At 45.4% G+C, this 18,363-nt stretch overlaps 1 protein-coding gene across 13 annotated transcripts in view; it reads left to right on the top strand.

The window, feature by feature from the left end:
- Positions 1-18,363, top strand: part of EML1 (EMAP like 1) — a 202,843-nt gene that overhangs the window by 76,163 nt on the left and 108,317 nt on the right. The window contains exon 1 of one of the 13 annotated variants that reach the window (XM_037738338.1): positions 17,536-17,590. The exons of the other annotated variants lie outside the window; for them this stretch is intronic. Coding sequence (XP_037594266.1) covers positions 17,575-17,590 — 16 coding nt within the window. The 5' untranslated portion in view covers positions 17,536-17,574. Of the gene's footprint in view, positions 1-17,535; positions 17,591-18,363 lie in introns of those variants that run through there. 13 annotated transcript variants of the gene reach the window in all.

Raw genomic sequence — 18,363 nt, 5'->3', positions numbered from 1 at the left:
GAGCTGGTATTCAGCCTGGTTTGTGTGATTCTAGAACCTTCCCATACTCATGTGGAGCCCATACTCATGGCTTGAGCATTGCCTACTCACTTTGATATCTGTGAGCTTGAGTTTCCCCTTATGCTAAAACTGGGATCTATGAGGCTTGGCTTCTAGGAACTGCACACCTTCTAATAGTATGATTATATGCCCCCTTGTTGTATCATGACTAACACTGATTTATTTTAGAGAAAATTGTAATTGATCTATTTTTCTTCTGCAAACAATGGCTTCTTTCTGACTTAGTTAAAATGAAGATGAATAACTATTTTAGAGAGCCAAATTGTAGCAGCTCTTTGTAAATACTTTCTGCAGTCTAGAAAAACAGCTTTGATTGGACAGGCAGAATCTAGAGATTAGTAGAATTAGGAAAATGTCTGAGTTAGTCTTTGTTGCGATTTTGTGAGCTAAGGGGATATTTAGGGTATTTGTGATGTTTCTTTATGACTTGAAAGGTAATTTGTGTTGGTGACATCAGCCTTGATTCTGCTGTAGAGACGCTTACAAGATGAGCATCTTGTGTGGTGTTCAGAGGTAAAGGGTGGCTCCTGGAAGACAGAAATCTGCCAGGGGTAAGAATGTGGAGATTCTTGCAAAGCAAGCACTTCAGATACAGCAACTGCTGTTGGCCAGAGCACAGATGTTTGAACATTGTTTTACTTTCTAGTCACTGGCTTTCATCAATGGAATCCTTCCTTTTGGAGGATTATTACTGATGCCAAATGCTGTCAGATGAAACTTGAGGTGTGGCCTGGGGTACCTCTGTGGTCAGGTAGATCCGACTAGGAGTACTTTTACTCATATTTGATTTTTTTTTTTTTTTGAGACCAAGTCTTTTGCTCTGTCACCCAGGCTGGTGTACAGTGGCATGATCTCGGCTCACTGCAACCTCAGCTTCCCAGGTTCAAGCAGTTCCCCTGCCTCAGCCTCCCAAGTAGCTGGGATTACAGGCATGCGCCACCATGCCCAGCTAATTTTGTATTTTTAGTAGAGATGGGGTTTCACCATGCTGGTAAGGCTGGTCTTGAACTCCTGACCTCAGGTGGTCTGCCTGCCCAGCCTCCCAAAGTGATGGGATTACAGGCGTGAGCCACCACGGCCAGCCCACACTTGGTTTGACTCCCACAACCACAGTCTATTGCAGGCAGATAGGACTCGGTCTATAGTTAAGGACATCGGGAGCTTAGAGGCTGGACGGATGCTTTGCTCAGCTTTCCCGGTGACAACAGGATTCCTGATCCATAGGTCTTCTTCTGACCCACATTGCTTCTGTTTGGTCCAACTTAGAAAGTTGCACGTTTCATTTGAAATGAAGAAGGCCTAAGCCAGGATGGTACAACTGTCAGTTCCAAGTGCTGGATCCATTTCTAACTACCAGAGGCATGGCGGATGCCTCAGAGAAGGGAGGAGTCCATTTGGATGGAGCTGTGTGTGGCTGACATCTTCCTACTCCACATCCTTCACTTTGGCACGTAGGTTAGCAGTTCTCAAAGCTTTGGGTCTGTCTTGCGTTTAAATGGCTCTTTTCCCAGGCTTGATTTTGTAACACTGTGCTTTGATTACTTGAGAACATTGATTCTCTGAGTTAATGCAGACCTTCCCAATGTGACATATTTCATTACACAATATCAGAAAAGCACATGGGTTAATATCCACCCCCAATGTCATCAAAAAAGCATTTAGGTGCTGGGGAGCTGTCAGGCTTACAGAGACTGGTACAAGTTTTCCAAAGTTCTTTCTCTTTTTCTGGAAAGCTCAAATTTATCCTTGGCAGCAAATGCTGTTAGTTGTTTTTTCTTGGAGTGACAGGCTTACTACATTCACGTTTTTGAGAAAATGATTATAGACCACTCGGGCGTGAAAAACCCTGGTTTGTCCATCAGTTGTACTTTCAAGTGAAGATGATGTTCCCTGAAAAGAATCTCACAGCTTGTCTGCACAGTGCTCAGTTTGGCTGGTATGCAGCAAAAGTGCTTTATGAAGAGACCTGTACTCAAGGGTTGAGCTTTAATCAAATTAATATTGTTCACAGTGTCAGCAAAGGCCTTCATCTATGAACTTGGCATCTTCCCTGTAGGTGGCAGCGAAGAAGAGCATAGTGATGTGGTGCCCATCCCGACTGGTGCTGAGGCTGCCCAAATGCCGCCACCATGGCTCTCGAAGCATTAGTGCTAGCATCACACAGCAACAAAGGAAATTAGAGCTTGGCATTGTTATGGGCATAGTTCTGACCTCAGGGACTTCCTGAAGGGGTCTCAGGGGCTCAGGGGTCTCTGGATTACACTTTTAGGACTGCTCCTTTGGAGTATTGGAAATTTCCTCATTCAGCACATTCCTTGAGGGCCGACTTGGTGCCAGGTGGTGTGCTAGGTGCTGGGGATGCTCAGATGAACGGCACTGTACCTGACTGCAAGGAGCTCATGGTCTAATGGAGAAGGGGGTGAAGTAAACAGGTGCCTGCAAAACCTTCTGGTAAGTGCTGTGATCATGGTAAGCAGAAGGGATGCCCTGCTAGAGTGTAGGTGGAGCCCCCAGCCCCGGTTGGTATTCTAGTGGTGGTGATGAGGGGTGTTTCCTGGAGGAAGTACCACCGAGCTGAGCTTGGAAGGATAGAAGTAGAAGTAAGCCAGGTAAAGAAGGTGTTCCATGAAGATAGAGTGGCTTGGGAAAAGGCTTGGAGCAGGCGAGAGTGTGTGGTGTTCAAGAAACCACAAATAGCTCAGTAGGGCTGCGGTACAGGAGTTGGGGGTGGGGGTGCAGGGATAAGATGGGGCTGAGAAGTATCCAGAGGCCAGACCCCAAGGACAGTGGAGATCCACTGCAGGCGTGAGGCAGGGATGTGAGGGGATCGGATCTGCACTTTGGAACGATCACTCAGACATGAAGAGGAGTGGGATGGGGAGAGATGAGAGTGATGGATAAACCAGTCGAGGCTGTTGCGGGAGTCCAGAAAACACCACCCGGGCCCAAACCAAGGAGGTGACGGTGGAGGTGAATGTGTAGATATTTAGAAGACTTTTAATCTCCTTAATCTGTGGATATTTTGAATAGCAGGACTTGATGATTGATTCGACATTGAGGGCGAACAATCTGGAATCAGGTAAAGATACACAAGATCTGCAGACTGATAGCTGCACGGTGGTGCCTTCATAGAGGCAAAGGGCATGGGACGAGCATTAGAGGCAAGATGACCACGAGAACTTCAGGTATAGTCACATACATGCGTGCATCTCTCTACCTTCAGGCAAAAGTGTCCAGAACGAGTCAGAGCTGCAGCTGGAGAGGGTTCTGGCCTTGAGGTTTCAGTTGAGGAGCCATCAGTGTAGGTCGTGGTTGAGGGCCCCCTTGTTGATGAGATCACAGGAGGAGAGTGTGGACTTGCCAACTGTATCACAGGGCTCAAGTCAAGAGAGAAGTCATAGCAAGCCACAGGTTTTAGGAGCAAGGAAACCTGAGGCCTGGGTCTTCCTGGCCCTTCACATCTGCAGAGGAGAGCAGAGAACAATTTTAAATCATTAACTCTTCAACTAAACTACATATGGTCAGAACATGCTTTACAAATTAATTTAATTATTTTATTTAGTGTTTTTAGAGACAGGGTCTCATTCTGTCACCCAAGCTTCAGTATAGTGATGCAATCAGAGCTCACTGCAGCCTTGAACTCGTGAGCTCAAGTGATCCTCATGCCTTAGCCTCCCGAGTAGCTGTGACTATAGGCATGCACCACGGTGCTTGAGTAACTGTTTTTTGTTTGTTTGTTTGTTTGTTTTAAAGATAGGATCTTGCTGTGTTGCCCAGGCTGGTCTTTGAACTCTTGGCCTCAAGTAATCCTTCCACCTTGGCCTCCCAAAGTGCTGGGATTACAGGCATGAGCCACTGCGCCCATCCATAGCATGCTTTTAAATGTAACATACTAAACTATTTTATGAGAATATAGCCCATATTATATATGATTTGGTTCCTGAGCTCACACAGACTTTAGGTCTATAAAAGATGGTAAAAATACCAATTACACTTTATATTTCCCTTTCCCACCAGAACATTTTTCTTTTAAAAGTAGGGTGGTTTTTTCTTCCCATCTGTGGTTTCAATAGTTCTCAGAATTTTTTTTTTTTTTTTTGAGATAGAGTCTTACTCTGTCACCCAGGGTGGAGTACAGTGGCGTGATCTCAGCTCACTGCAACCCCCACCTCCCAGGTTCAAGTGATTCTCCTGCCTCAGCCTCCTGAATAGCTGCGACTACAGACATGTGCCCCCATGCCCAGCTAATTTTTTTGTATTTTTAGTAGAGACAGGGTTTCACCCGTGTTGGCCAGGATGGTCTCAATGTCCTTATCTCATGATCCGCTCGCCTCATCCTCCCAAAGGCGTGAGCCAGCTCCCCCAGCCAGTTCTCAGAAATCTTTTTTTTTTTTTTTTTGACAGAGTCTCACTCTGTCGCCCTGGCTGGAGTGCAGTGGTACAATCTCGGCTCACTGCATCCTCTGCCTCCCAGGTTCAAGCAATTCTCCTGCCTCAGCCTCCTGAGTAGCTGGGATTACAGGCATGCACCACCACGCCCGGCTAATTTTTTTGTATTTTTAGTAGAGATGGGGTTTCACCATGTTGGTCAGGCTGGTCTTGAACTCCTGCCCTCGTGATCTGCCTGCCTCGGCCCCCCAGAGTGCTGAGATTACAGGTGCGAGCCACTGCCCCCGGCCCCAGTTCTCAGAAGTTTTAACCCTTCTTTCTTTATACGAATAAGGTAACCTGGTAATTTTGGAAGTGATGATTTCCATGAGGCGGATGGCCACAACAGAAATGGTGTTAGAAGTGCCAGCATGCATGTGAAGTTTAGACAAGATCTGTTCCTTGGCCTTGTGGTGATGGGAAGAGGGAAGCTGGAGGTGTTCATTCTCACCTTAGAGCTTGGTGTCAGGAAGCACTGTCTGGAGGTTTCCCTCCATGGTGGGAGGGATGAGGCAGACATGGGAGGGAGAAGGCCAGTCTGGAACAGGAGCCCAGCCTCTCTCACCAAGCCTCCTCAGGGAAGCAGCCAGGCCCATACCACGCAGCCAGCCTTGCTGGGCTAGGAGAGGGCTGATGATTACTTCCTATTTCTCTTTGCATTTGAAAATCTTGTGTAATGTGCTTCTGCACTTTCAAAATCAAGAACAAAATAACCAAATAAAATGACCTGTAGCCCTGGACTTGTGACACACAGGCAGTTTGCTTATCACCTAGGCTACCAATTAACAGTGCTCCTCCATAGCTCAGGGCCTGGGGGGTTCCAATGGAAGAGCTGGGCATGTCTAGAGAATGTGCCTATCCTATACCAGCCATCCTAACTTCCAAAATACAGGCAACTTAGCAGCAAGGGTTTTAAGGTCATTATCAACCTGCTGTGTGGTTGCGGAAGTTGAAATATCTTTAAATATTTTTACTTAAAGCTTTTTAGCTCTACCTATACATGGGAGCGGGGGCTAACATAGTATTTCGTTTTATTGACGTATTCTCAGTTTTTGGTTTCTGAAAGTGAACTGTATGGCACGTTGTTCTCACTTGTAATCACTGATGGTGTAGCCTAAGAAACCTGGTCGCTCAACTGCATTGCACAGTGGAGAGGAAGCTTCTGTACATCTTGGATCTTACTGTTGGTGGCCAGTGCTCAGCAGGTGGCAACTTGCAGAGAGAGGACTATTGAGGATGAAGAGAAGAATCTTGACATCGCAACCTTTTCGCACCCTGGTTTCTGCATCATAATTTTACCATTTGGTTAGAACACCAGTTCTATGCACAGTCAGATAAACAGTGCAGGTAAAATATCAAGCCAAAGATACAGAGTAATAACTTTTCCACTATCCCAGTGTACACAGACACCTTATATACCGGTGTCTTAGCAGATAAAGGATCCAGGGGCAGATTTCGAATCAAAGCTGTGTTTTGCTTTGGTTCACCTCCATTAACACTTCGGTCCTAATGTTGTCTCTAGGCAGTTGCTTTAAACTGAACTGAAGTGCATCCACTGCAAAGAGATGGGGAAAAGCATGGAAGGTGGAAGGCATGTGGAGACCCAGTGGCAGATTTCAGCTGAGATTTTTCAAAAGCCTACACACTTTCTAACAGTGGTGCCACTTGCCTTGGAAAGTGGCTGCCCCAGTCACATTTGAAGGTTAAAGCAGAGGGTGGATGATACCTCACATGATTATTACAGCAGGACCTCTTATATTTACTTTTTTTTTTTGAGACAGGGTCTTTCTCTACCCAGGCCAGGGTGCAGTGGCACTGTCGTAGCTCACTGCAGCCTCGTGCGCCTGGGCTTAAGTGATCCTACTGCCTCAGCCTCCCAAGTGGCTGGACCACAGGTGTGTGCCGCCATGCTCGGCTAATTTTGTTGTTGTTGAGACAGGGTCTCATTTCGTTGCCCAGGCTGGTCTTGAACGCAGTCCTCTTGCCTCAGCATCTCAAAGTGTCGGGATTACAGGCTTGAGCCACCATGGCCAGCCTCTTACATAAACTTTTAAATTTTTCCTGTTTTTATATAGACCTTTTTAAAATTTGAGCCTCTCCAAGCCGGGCAAAGTGGCTCATGCCTGTAATCCCAACTTGAGAGGCTGAGGCAGGGGGATCACTTGCAGCCTAAAGTTCATGACCAGCCTGAGCAATGTAGCAAGACCACCTCTCCCTTTTTTAAAAGCTCTCTTAAAGAAAAAATTGCCTCCCAGCAGCCTTGCAAAACAAGACCATTATCATATGATACAGATGAGAAAATTGAGTCTGGCTGAGTGATGTGTTCAGGGTAATTTGATTCCACATCTTTTGACATACAGGACTCTTTCCATTTGTCACACCTACAGCCTTCTGTTCCAGGAGGAAGGAAGGGGACACCGTCTCTTCCGAGTCTAGAGTATCTACGCTATGTGACGACAAATGATGAAATGGAATAGGAATGGATCTAAAAATCATTGTGATTAGGATCTACAAGCGCATTTCTGTTTGCTAATACATTGGTTTTATAATGTACTGCTGTGGCTAACCACAGACCATTAGCAGGGAATGTATCTGTGGTTAGATAGCTAGAGTGTTCGTTCACTCCCTGTCAGGAGGGCAGTAAATCAAGAAGGCAGGTTGAAGCACAGCTTCAAATGCTGCCATGTGGCTGTGGAAGACTGTTCAATCAGCAGCAGCCAGCCAGCCTGGTGTGCGAGATGAGGGATCCGATCAGGTTGCTCTTTTTGGAACAAAGGCATTTTGCAGCCCTCCAGGTGGTTGCAGATGATTGCAAAGGGAAGCTCTGGCGTCCAACCAGAGGGCAGACTGCATCTATCTTCAATATTGTTAGGAGTCCTTAGTATCCCAGGACACTTCTTTTTTTTTTTTTAGTTCCACCTTTTGAGACCATAGCTCCATCGTTAATGGCGTTTTTGAATACCAAATGCAGGCATATGTGTATATGAGAATACATGTGCACATGGCTGTGTGTGAGACAGAGAGAGAGAGGGGAAATCCTGGTAACCGATGCATAGTCATTTAACAACACTCAGCTGTTTGAATAACAATAGTAATCATTCTTTATATTTGTAAGAGACATTCACAGGTATGGTTTGAATGGTAATATGACTAGGGTTAACAATCATTATTGTTCCCACCAGTGCTCTGAGGAAGTTGAGCCCCAGTGGGAGGATGAGGGCAGGGAAATAGAGATCTGTAGCGTACCTTCTCTGCCTGCCTTTGATTTATCTTTTCCACATTCATTTACATTATTTCTCCACACCCCCTCCGTCTCTCTCATTTTTTCTTAGCCCCTCTTGTAGGTGACACCTCTTAGACTGGGACTTTCGGAGCCAGTGATTGTGCGGTGTGTTTATTTCATGTTATAATGCCATTTCTTTTTTCCTTATTATCTCCGTGTCCCACATGAAAGGCCATTGAACTTAAACTTGCTCTCAGGGGGTGGCAGTAGAGGAGGCCCACTGGGAGGGGCTTTGCCAGCCAAAGCCACGCTGCTCCTCTCTTCAGTTGTGTTTCTTATTTCCATTTCTTTGGTTCCCGCTCAGGCTGCTGAAACGTCTCTCCAGTCTTTTCCTCTTTTAGCACGCCTTCTTTTTGGCTTGCTTTGCCCCACCAGACATGCTGTTGTCACCAGTCCAATCCATCTGTGTTTTCTGGATACACACTGGGTGTCAATGCTTTGACAAGTGTGGGTTCCAGCAAGCCTAAGCACCAGGCCCCACAGAGCCATGTCCTCTGGGAGGACCAGCCCCCGTGCCCTTCTGGTTTGAGATGCGTGGTCCTGCCCTGCGCTCCGGTCCCCGGATGGGGTGGGATGGCTGCCTTATGATGGGTAACTAGCTTGTCATCCGGACCCAATTGCTTTTAATAAAATTGCCACTCAGGAGACCCTGCTGCTGGCAGAATGGCTTCTTTTCTTCTGCTTGTGCTAGTTCCCGGCTCACAGCAGCATCTGCCCTGCATGTGGTTGGTGGCGGCCTTGCCCTGGCCACACGGTGGTCGTGTCCCCACTGAGACATCAGAGCCAGCATTTCTGGTGGAGTGCAGAGTTGCAAGGGGGTGACCAGGCTTAGTGTCACGGGGCCTGGATTACACTTCAGGTCTGGATATCCTCTCTGAGCCTGAATTTCCATGATCTATAAAATTGAATCAAGTATCAAATATCCTAATCAAGTATCCTAACAGTCTTGATCATTGTAGAGACTAGTGAACCAATGTCTGCTTGGAGTCCAGACTGTGAAAGCGCTAGAACGTGTTCGCTCATTCATTCTTCCTGCACAGAGTGTCTCCAGGATGCCAAGCCCACTTCCATGCTCTGGGAAAGAGCAGTGAACACAATGAACCAATACAAGTCCTCGCATCCTGGTGGGACAGGGACAGTGGCAAGGAAGCAGATCAGTGAACTGGGGGTTCCCTGGAGGGCTGAGTGCGCTGAAGAAGGGAAACAGTGACTGAAGGGACAGAGTGTATAGCCTGGGTATCACTTGGTATCTCTCTACTTAAACTGGAGTCAGGTGCCATTTCCTCCAGGAAGCCTTCCCTGATTCTTCCAGGCTAATGTAACAACGGCTGTGGTGTATTGAGTAGCCACCAGGTCCCAAGGACTGTATCATGCATCACCTGTAATCCTCATTCTCATCTGCGTGCTAAGTGTTATTCTCACCATGCTTCCTCTGTGTCTAATTTATGTATTTTTTAGATGCTTCACATTTTTATTAGGGAAATGCAAATCAGAGTCACAGTGATACAGCATGGATCCCTGCATACACAGACACCATATACATGCATATACGTGTCAGTAATTGGTCTCAACACAGTAAACAGCTTTTCAGGTCTTATTGAAAATGTCTTTTTTTCTTCTCCTTGTAAAAATATCTTTGGGGGTACAGTGCAGGAAGGTTTATTACATAGACACACTGCGTTACGGTGAGGTTTGGGCTTCTGGTGAACCTGTCACTGGAATAGTGAACACTGTACCCTGAACAGTGGGTCCCATAGTGGGTGCAACAGGCAATTTTCAGTCCTCATCCCCTCCTACCCTCCACCTTTTCAATCCTCCCTCCTCCTACCCTCACCTTTTCAATCCTCCCTCCTCCTACCCTCACCCTTTCAATCCTCCCCCCTCCTACCCTCACCCTTTCAATCCTCCCCCCTCCTACCCTCACCCTTTCAATCCTCACCCCCTCCTACCCTCACCCTTTCAATCCCACCCCCTCCAACCCTCCACCCTTTCAGTCCTCCCCCCTCCTACCCTCACCCTTTCAGTTCTCACCCCCTTCTACCCCCTATCCTTTCAATCCTCACCCCTCCTACCCTCTACCCTTTCAGTCCTCACCCTTCCTACGCCTCCACCCTTTTGGAGCCTCCAGTGTCTGTTATTCCACTGTGTGTTCAGCGTACCCACTGTTTAGCTCCCACTATGAATAAGAGCATGCAGTATTTAATTTCAGCTTCTGAGTTATTGCACTTAGAATAATGGGTTCCAGTTCCATCCATATTGCTACAGAAGACATCATGATTTCATTCTTTTTTATGGCTGTACTGTATTCCAGGGTCTTTTTTCCTTTTTTTTGTTGGAACAGGATCTTGCTCTGTTTCCCAGGCCGGAGTACAGTGGCATGATCTCAGCTCACTGCAATTTCTGCCTCCCAGGTTTAAGTGATACTCCTACCTCACCCTCCCAAGTAACTGGGACTACAGGCATGTGCCACCACGCTTGGCTAATTTTTGTATTTTTTGTAGAGATGAGGGTCTCGCTGTGTTTCCCAGGCTGGTCTTGAACTTCTGGGCTCAAATGATCCTCCGACCGAGGCCTGCCAAAGTGCTGGGATTACAAGTGAGAGGCACGATGCCTGGCCGCCACATTTTCTTTATCCAGTCCTTTGTTGATAGACACTTAGATTGATTCCATGACTTTGCTGTTTTGAATAGTGCTGTGATAAACATGTGGGTGCCAATGTCTGTTTGATGTAATGATTTCATTTCCTTTGGATAGATAGGCAGTAGGGGGATTGCTGGGTGGAACGTAGCTCAGAGAGATCAAGCTACTGCCTGGGATCACATGCTAGCAAGGGCGGAACTGAATGTCCTGACTCGAGACTCCGCCCTCTCTGCCACACCTCCTCTCTTCTCTGTCCCCAGGTCTTATGTTCACCTTTCTTCAGCTTCACCATGGTATGGAAGTTTACGTTTCTGTGTTTTTCCTGTCAGCCTGAAGCATAGGAACTGTTATTCTCAGCACCTGGAGCCACGCCAAGTGCTGAATAGGAGCTTATTGCAAGTTGACTGAATTGATAACTAGCCCCAGCCCTTTGCCGTGTCTTTCCACTGAGATGCCACAGATTTCTCCTTAGGAGTGCTCGTGGACTTCAAAGGGAGCAGTCCAGGTGAATATACTTAGAGAGGACATGAGGGAAAAAAGTTTTTTTTTCATATAAAAGAATTCATTTGAGATATAAGCCATCTTGGTTAAGTGAAGCAGTGACTTTTTATAAAGTCTCGCCTCTGAACTTTACAGTAAGCAAGCTGAGATCCACACTTAACCACCGCAACGGAACTTTGGTGGGCAGTTGTACAATAGGCAATTGTGTTGGCTTAATGTGAGTTCTTGTGAGGTTGACCTTTGTATGTCTTGAAAGTCTTTAGCATTTAAAGTCTGCTTCTATGCATTGATTTTTTTTTTTTTTTTTTTTTTGAGACAGAGTCTTGCTCTGTCGTCCTGGCTAGAGTGCAATGGCATGATCTTGGCTCACTGCAATCTCTGCCTCCCAGGTTCAAGCAATTCTCCTGCCTCCACCTCTTTAGTAGCTGGAATTACAGGCATGTGCCACCATGCCCTGCTAATTTTTTTTATTTTTAGTAGAGACAGGGTTTCACCATGTTGGCCAGGCTGGTGTCAAACGCCTGACCTCATGTGATCCTCCTGCCTGGGCCTCCCACAGTGCTGGGATAACAGGTGTGAGCCACTGCGCCCAGCCCTGTGCATTGATTTTGATCAAGAAAGGGTTAGAAATGGTCAGGCACCGTGGCTCATGCCTGTTAATTCCAGCACTTTGGGAGGCTGAGGTGGGTGATCACGAGATAAGGAGTTTGAGACCAGCCTGGCCAACATGGTGAAACCTGTCTCTATTAAAGATACAAAAAATTAGCCAGGCATGATGGTGCGCTTGTAATCCCAGCTACTTGGGAGGCTGAGGCAGGAGAATTGCCTGAACCTGGGAGGCGGAGGTTGCAGTGAGCCGAGGTCTTGCCATTGCACTCCAGCCTGGGCGATGGGGTGAGACTCCAGCTCAGAAAAAAAAAAGAAAGAAAGAAAGGGATAGAACTCAATTATATGGATGAACTGTACAGTTCCCCCGGAGGGTTAGGATTCTGGTCTTGCCAGCTCACTCCTCCCGAGGCTCAAGTTTGGTCTCTGGAGGATCATCCATTAAGCAGCACATCACAGCCTCCCACAGTTCCCTGTGGGCCTGTTGGGAATGAGCTCCTGTCCCATTGTGAGTGGACACTTCTTTGCTCATTGACTAACGCCACTGCTGTGTAACACCATGGTAGGTCCAATTTTAGTATCACCTTGCTTCTTGGAGAAAAGAAACACCTTAGAGCAAAAATGACTAGGCTATTGAAGAATTCCATGCATGTTATAAATGTGATTAAGTCCATACTGCTACCAAGGAGTGGAAGTGAGTCAGGCACAGAGCTTGTGGTAGGACTTCATCAGGACTGGGAGTATTCTACGCAACAAAGGACTTGATGTTGACTAGGGACAGAGCAGGGTGGAGCTCAGCACACGAGAAGAGAAGACGAAGACGATTCAAGGCAGTTCCAGATACTGGCTTCAGCTAGTTGAGAGTGTCAGTAAACGCACTCGTTTATTTTTTTCATTCATTCAGCGCCAGCTTTCGTACACATACTAAGTGCAGAATAAATATAGCAGTGCCGTGGGCAGTCCCAGGGAGCCATTAACAGACTGTAAATAAAGACTGTAAAGGGGGATGACCACGTGAAGACACAGGGAGAAGACAGCCAGTGAGAGAGGCCTCAGAAGAGACTAACCCTGCACCCTAATCCAGTCTGACTAGTGTTCTTATAAGAAGAGATTAGTCACAGACACGTAGAGGGGACAACCATCCGAAGACACAGGGAGAAGACAGCCAGCAAGAGAGCCTCAGAATAAAGTAGCGTAGCTGAACCTCGTCAGTTGTGAGTATTGTGGGTACCCGGGCAGCATAGCTGGTGTGAGTACCTGCAGTACCCCCGGCAGAGTAGCAGCACCTAGTAGCCGTAGTGGTATGCAAATGCCCTTGCAGCATATCTGGGCCCCATAGGCATGAGTTCTAGAAATACCCTCTGTCATGGCTTCGTTGTGTCCCAGATTCATGTGTTGAATCTCTAACCCTTGTCCCTCAGAATGTGTCTACGCTTGGAAATAGGTCTTCCAAGAGGTGATTAAGTTAAACAGTGGCCGTTAGGGCGGGCCCTAATCCAGTCTGACTGGTGTCCTTATAAGAAGAGGAGTTAAGACACAGACACGTAGAGAGGGACGGTCACACGAAGACTCGGGGAGAAGACGGCCGGTGAGAGGTCTCAGAAGAAACGAGACCTGCTGACCTTGATCTCAGGCGTCCGGCCTCCAGGAGTGTTAAGCCCTCCAGTCTGTAGTACGTTGTCATGGCAGCCCTAGCAAGCTAACGCCGCCGTAGCGCATGCGGACCCGCAGGCATGGGTCCCGTGAGGACCCCGGCAGGGCATCTGGGTGTGGTAGATGCGCCACGTGTGGTTGCTGTATCTAAATGCTGTCTCTGCAGGATTCTTGTCTATGAATCAAGTGGAGGGAATGGGAGTTTTCAGCATGCTTGCAGCCTAGGTCTTGATCTAAGGTCATTTCACAGATGTTTGAGAGTTCGAGCTTTCTTATGATTCTAGTCGTGTATGTGTTACCCAACAATATTTCATTTTATTTTAAAAATTCATATGCTTGTTAGCTCTTTTGTTCTAAGTAGTTCTGTTAGCTCTTCTTATACAGCAGTCTTCCATTATCCACAGTTTTGCTTTCTGCAGTTTCAGTTACCCACAGTCAGCTGCAGTCCGAAAATATTAAATGGAAAATTCCAGAAATAAGCAATTCCTTAGTTTTAAACTGAATGCCATTTTGCGCGGCAGGATGAAAGTTTGTGCTGCCTGGTTTCATCCCTTTGTCCCACGCGCTCACACTGTAGACGCCCCTACCATGAGTCACTTAATAGGAGTCTTAGTTATCAAATGACTGTCATGGTATCAGAGTTTTTGTGTTCAAGGAACGCTTATTTTATCAGTGATGCTGGCATATTGTTATAATTGTTCTATTTATTATTAGTTATTTATTATTACTGAATCTGTTATAGTGCCTCATTTATGAATTAAGCATCATCATAGGTCACCATAGGTATGTATGTACACTTGACCCTTGAACAACATAGGAGTTGGGGTGCTAAGCCCCACACAGTTGAAAATCTATTTTTAATTCCCCAAAAGTTAACTACAAATAGCCTACTGTTGACCAAAGTCCTTACCAATAACATAAACAGTTGATCAACACAAATTTTATATGTTATATGTATTATATTCTGTATTCTTAAAATAAGCTGGAGAAAAGAAAATGTTATTAAGGAAATCATAAGGAAGAGAAAATGTATTTACTATTCCATTAGTGGAAGCAGGTCATCATAAAGGCAGGCTGAGGAGGAGGAGGAAGTGGAAGCACTGGTCCTGCTGTTTCAGGAGTGGCAGAAGCAGAAGAAATCCACATAGAAGTGGATCCACATGGTTCAAACCAGTGTTGTTCAACTGTCTAGGAAGAAACACAGTGTATTCAGGGTTCAGTGCCCTCCACAGTTCCAGCCATCCACTGGGGGTCTTGGAATGTATTCCCCGTGGTTAATGTGGGGCCACTGTACAGACTGGGCTCTTCTTCGGGTGCTCCTTTTCTCTGTTTGACAAACTCATTTTTATTCTTTAAAACCCAGCCACTAGTGTCACCTGGACCAAGAATCCCGTCCTGTGTCATCCAGGCCCCTCTTGGTGCCTTTGGAGGAGCCTCTGCCTGTTTCTTTGCCGTCGCACTCTCATGAGTGACAACGTCTGTCCCTCACCCTGCAAAGTCTCAGGCCCAGAAGGTTCTCTTCATTGTTGCTTGTTGAGTGAACACATGAGTGACTATATCACTTTCTTGAAAGCCAGTTTTTCAAAATGGTTGAATTATTTTGATATTTTTTAATTGTGGTAAAATACATGTAACAAAATTTGTGATTTAACCATTTTAAGTGTACAAATTCCGTGACATTAATTACATTCATAATATTGTGCAACCATCACCACTGTCTACTTCCAAAATTTCCATGACCCTAAACCGAAACTCAGTACTCATGAAGCAGCGTCTCCCCATCCCTCCCACCTCCCCGCCCCTGGTGGCCTGCAGTCTGCTTTCTGCCTCCGGGAATTTGCCTATTCTGTAGAGCTCATTTTATTCCTCTATTATATGGACAGGTCACATGTTTATCTGTTCATCCATCCACTGACACTTGCGTTGTTTCCACCTTTTGGTTGTTGTTATTCTTCAGAATAATGCTGTTCTGAATGTGGGTTTGAAATACCTGTTCAAGCCCCTGTTTTTAGTTCTATTGTGTGTCTACCTAGGCATTTGCCGGATCCTATGGTGATCCTGTTTAACTTTTTGAGGATCTGCCAAACTGTTTTCCACAATGGCTTGTACCATTTTACATTTACACCAGCAGTGCAGGAGGGTTCTAATTTCTCCACATTCTTGCCAATGCTTGTTATTTTCACTTTTTTGATGATAGCCATTCTAGTATGTGTGAAGGAGTAGCTCATTATGGCTTTAATTTGCATTTCCGTGATGACTAGTGATGTTGAGCGTCTTTTCATGTGCTTATTGGCCATTTGTATATCTTCTTAGAGAAACATCTGTTTAAGGTCTTTGCCCCATTTTGAAATTGGGTTGTTTATCTTTTTGTTATTGAACAAAATGATTGCAATTTAAAGGAAAAAAGGGTGCTACTTAAAAGGGTGAACCCTTCCTGTCACCTGGCTTTCTAGGAAGCTTATTCTCTGACAGTGCTAGATTGACAATGTTATTTTAATCATCATTTTCTCTTCCTTCCTGTTTTCTCGGCTTTCTTGCACTTTTTTATAGTATTCATTTTTTTTTGTTTGTTTTTTTGGAGACAAAGTCTAGCTCTCGTCACCCAGGCTGGAGTGCAGTGGCACAATCTCGGCTTACTGCAACCTCCGCCTCCCAGGTTCAAGCAGTTCTCCTGCCTCAGCCTCCCGAGTAGCTGGGATTACATGCACCCACCAACCCGCCCAGCTAAGTTTTGTATTTTTAGTAGAGATGGGTTTTGCTATGTTGGCCAGGCTGGTGTCGAACTCCTGACCTCAGGTTCATCTTCCCTCCTCGGCCTCCGAAAGTGCTGGGATTACGGGTGTGAGCCACCGCGCCCATTTTGGATTATACTTCAAACAGAACTCAAAGAATCAGACTGCTGATAATGTAGGACCACTGTCCAGACTGGGCCCTTTGTCAGGTGCCGCTTTTCTCTCTTTGACCAACTCCTTTTGATTCTTTAAAACTCAGCCACCTGTGTTACCTCGACCAAGAATCCTGTTCTGTGTCACCTCAGGGCCCTCTCAGTGCCTCTCTAAATCTCAAATTTTCACTCTGGAGAATTCAACAACTCAAATCCTTTTCAAATAAATTTTAAAAATTAGAGAACTAGATTGTCAATTCGTGTTATGTGAATGCTCTTTAAAAAGTGGTAATGTTTTATAAACGTACTCTGAGCAATATTTTCCAGTGTATTTTGGTGTGGGATTTGGAGAAGGGCTTTGAAGTGGAAAGGCAAATGTTACCTTGGGTAGATCTGAATATGCAACAAAATGATTCCATTGACCGTCCAGTCATAGTCTCACTCTCTGAACTGAACGGAAAGAGGGCAAGGCTTGAGTGCAGCTGCTCCAGGGACGGGGACAGGTATTATCGGCAGGGGCCCTCGCCCTTCCCTGGACTCATTGGCATCACTCCTGTTGCTCCCATCAGTGCTGTGGGCCAGGGCTTCTCATCCTGTGTGGAATCTGGCATGAGGAATTTTCAGCGTGATTTTGAAAGCTATTCTAAGAGAGTAAAATGGTGGAAGGCATATACTTCTGTGCTGGCTGCTGAAGCGTGCCAGTACTGGCCTGGAATACAGCTATTTTCTTTTTTTAATGAACTAGTTCTTGAAGAAAAAAGTCTGCTGCAACCTATAGGTCCAAAAACAGTTCAATACATCTTTTTTTCCCTTGTACAAACTGGATATCTTCTTATTTTTAATATCCTGCCTCATTCCATGAAGGCTTTATGGTATCTGCCAACAGTTGAGTAGGCTTGCTGGAATCATTAACAAATACACAGTTTTTTTTCTTTTCATTTTTTACTGAATGATGGGATTTTTGTGTGTGTGTGCTGATTCCTCCCCTTAACAAAAAAGCTTTCTTGAGGTATCAACTTTTAATAATCTGAGCATATTTAAATGAACAATTTGATAAGTTTTGACATCTGTGTATGTTCATGAGACCAGAACCACAATCAGGATAATGAAGATGTTCATCGCCCCTAAAGTCTCTTTGTACCCCTTTGTCAGCCCCCCTGCCCCCCTCCACTCCAACCACTGACCTGTCACTATTGATTAGTTTGCATTTTGTGTAATCTTATGTAACTGGAACCGTACAGAATGTACTCTATTTTCCGGCTGCTTTCACCCAGCACAATTTTGATATTCATCCGTGCTGTTGCTTGTATTAGTGTTAATATGTTTTTATCGCTGGGTGCCATTGTATGGACCTACCACAGTTTGTTTATCCATTTACTTGTTGATGGACATTTGGACTGTTTCCCAAATGTCCCGGTAGTTTTTGGCTATTACAAATAAAGCTGCTTTTAACATTTGTGTCCATGTCTTTGTATGGACGGAGGCTTTCATTTCTCTTGGGGAAGTACTTAGGCATGGAATGGCTGGACCCAACAGTGAGTGTGTGTTTAGCTGTCTGCCAAAGTGGTTGTACCATCTGACATTCCCACAGCCGCGTGTCAGAGATGCACTTGCTGATTCACATGCTCACCAAAACTTGGTGTGGTCCGTCTTTTTATTTTCAGACCTTCTAAGGGGCGCGAGGTGATAACTCACTTCGGTTTTAATTTGCATTTCCCTAATGACTAACGATGTTGAGCACCTTTTGATATGCTTATTTGCCATCTGTATATCTTCTTTGGCCAAGTCTCTGTTCAGATCTTTTGCCTCATTTTAAAATTGGGTTATTCACTTTCTTGAGCTTTGAGAGTGCTTCATATATTCTGGATACAAGTTCTTTATCAGATATATGATTTGTAAATATTTTCTCTTGTTCTGTGGCTTATGTTTTCACTCTCTTAACAGTGCCTTTTGAAAAGCAGTTCTTAGATCGAATTTACCTTTTTTTTCTTTTTTAAAAAATAATTTCAACTTTTATTTTAATTCAAGGGGTACATGTGCAGGTTGCTGCCTGGGTATATTACATGAAGCTGAGGCTGGGGTATGGCTGATCTGACACCCAGGTAGTGAGCATAGGGCATGGTACCCAGCAAGTTTGATTTTGTTTTTATGGATTGGGGTTTTGCTGTCACATCTACGAGATCTTTGCCTAACCAAGATTATACAGATTTCCTCCTCAGTTTTCTTCTACAAGTTTTATAGTTTTGTGTCTTACATTTAGGTTTGTGATCCATTTTGAATTAATTTTTGTGTATGGTGCAATGTATGG

The sequence above is a fragment of the Cebus imitator genome, unplaced genomic scaffold (genome assembly GCF_001604975.1).
Source record: "Cebus imitator isolate Cc_AM_T3 unplaced genomic scaffold, Cebus_imitator-1.0 Scaffold52, whole genome shotgun sequence".
NCBI classification, from domain to species: Eukaryota; Metazoa; Chordata; class Mammalia; order Primates; family Cebidae; genus Cebus; species Cebus imitator.
The sequence above is the reverse complement of the archived record's forward strand: the minus strand, read 5'-3'. Positions and strand labels throughout refer to the sequence as shown.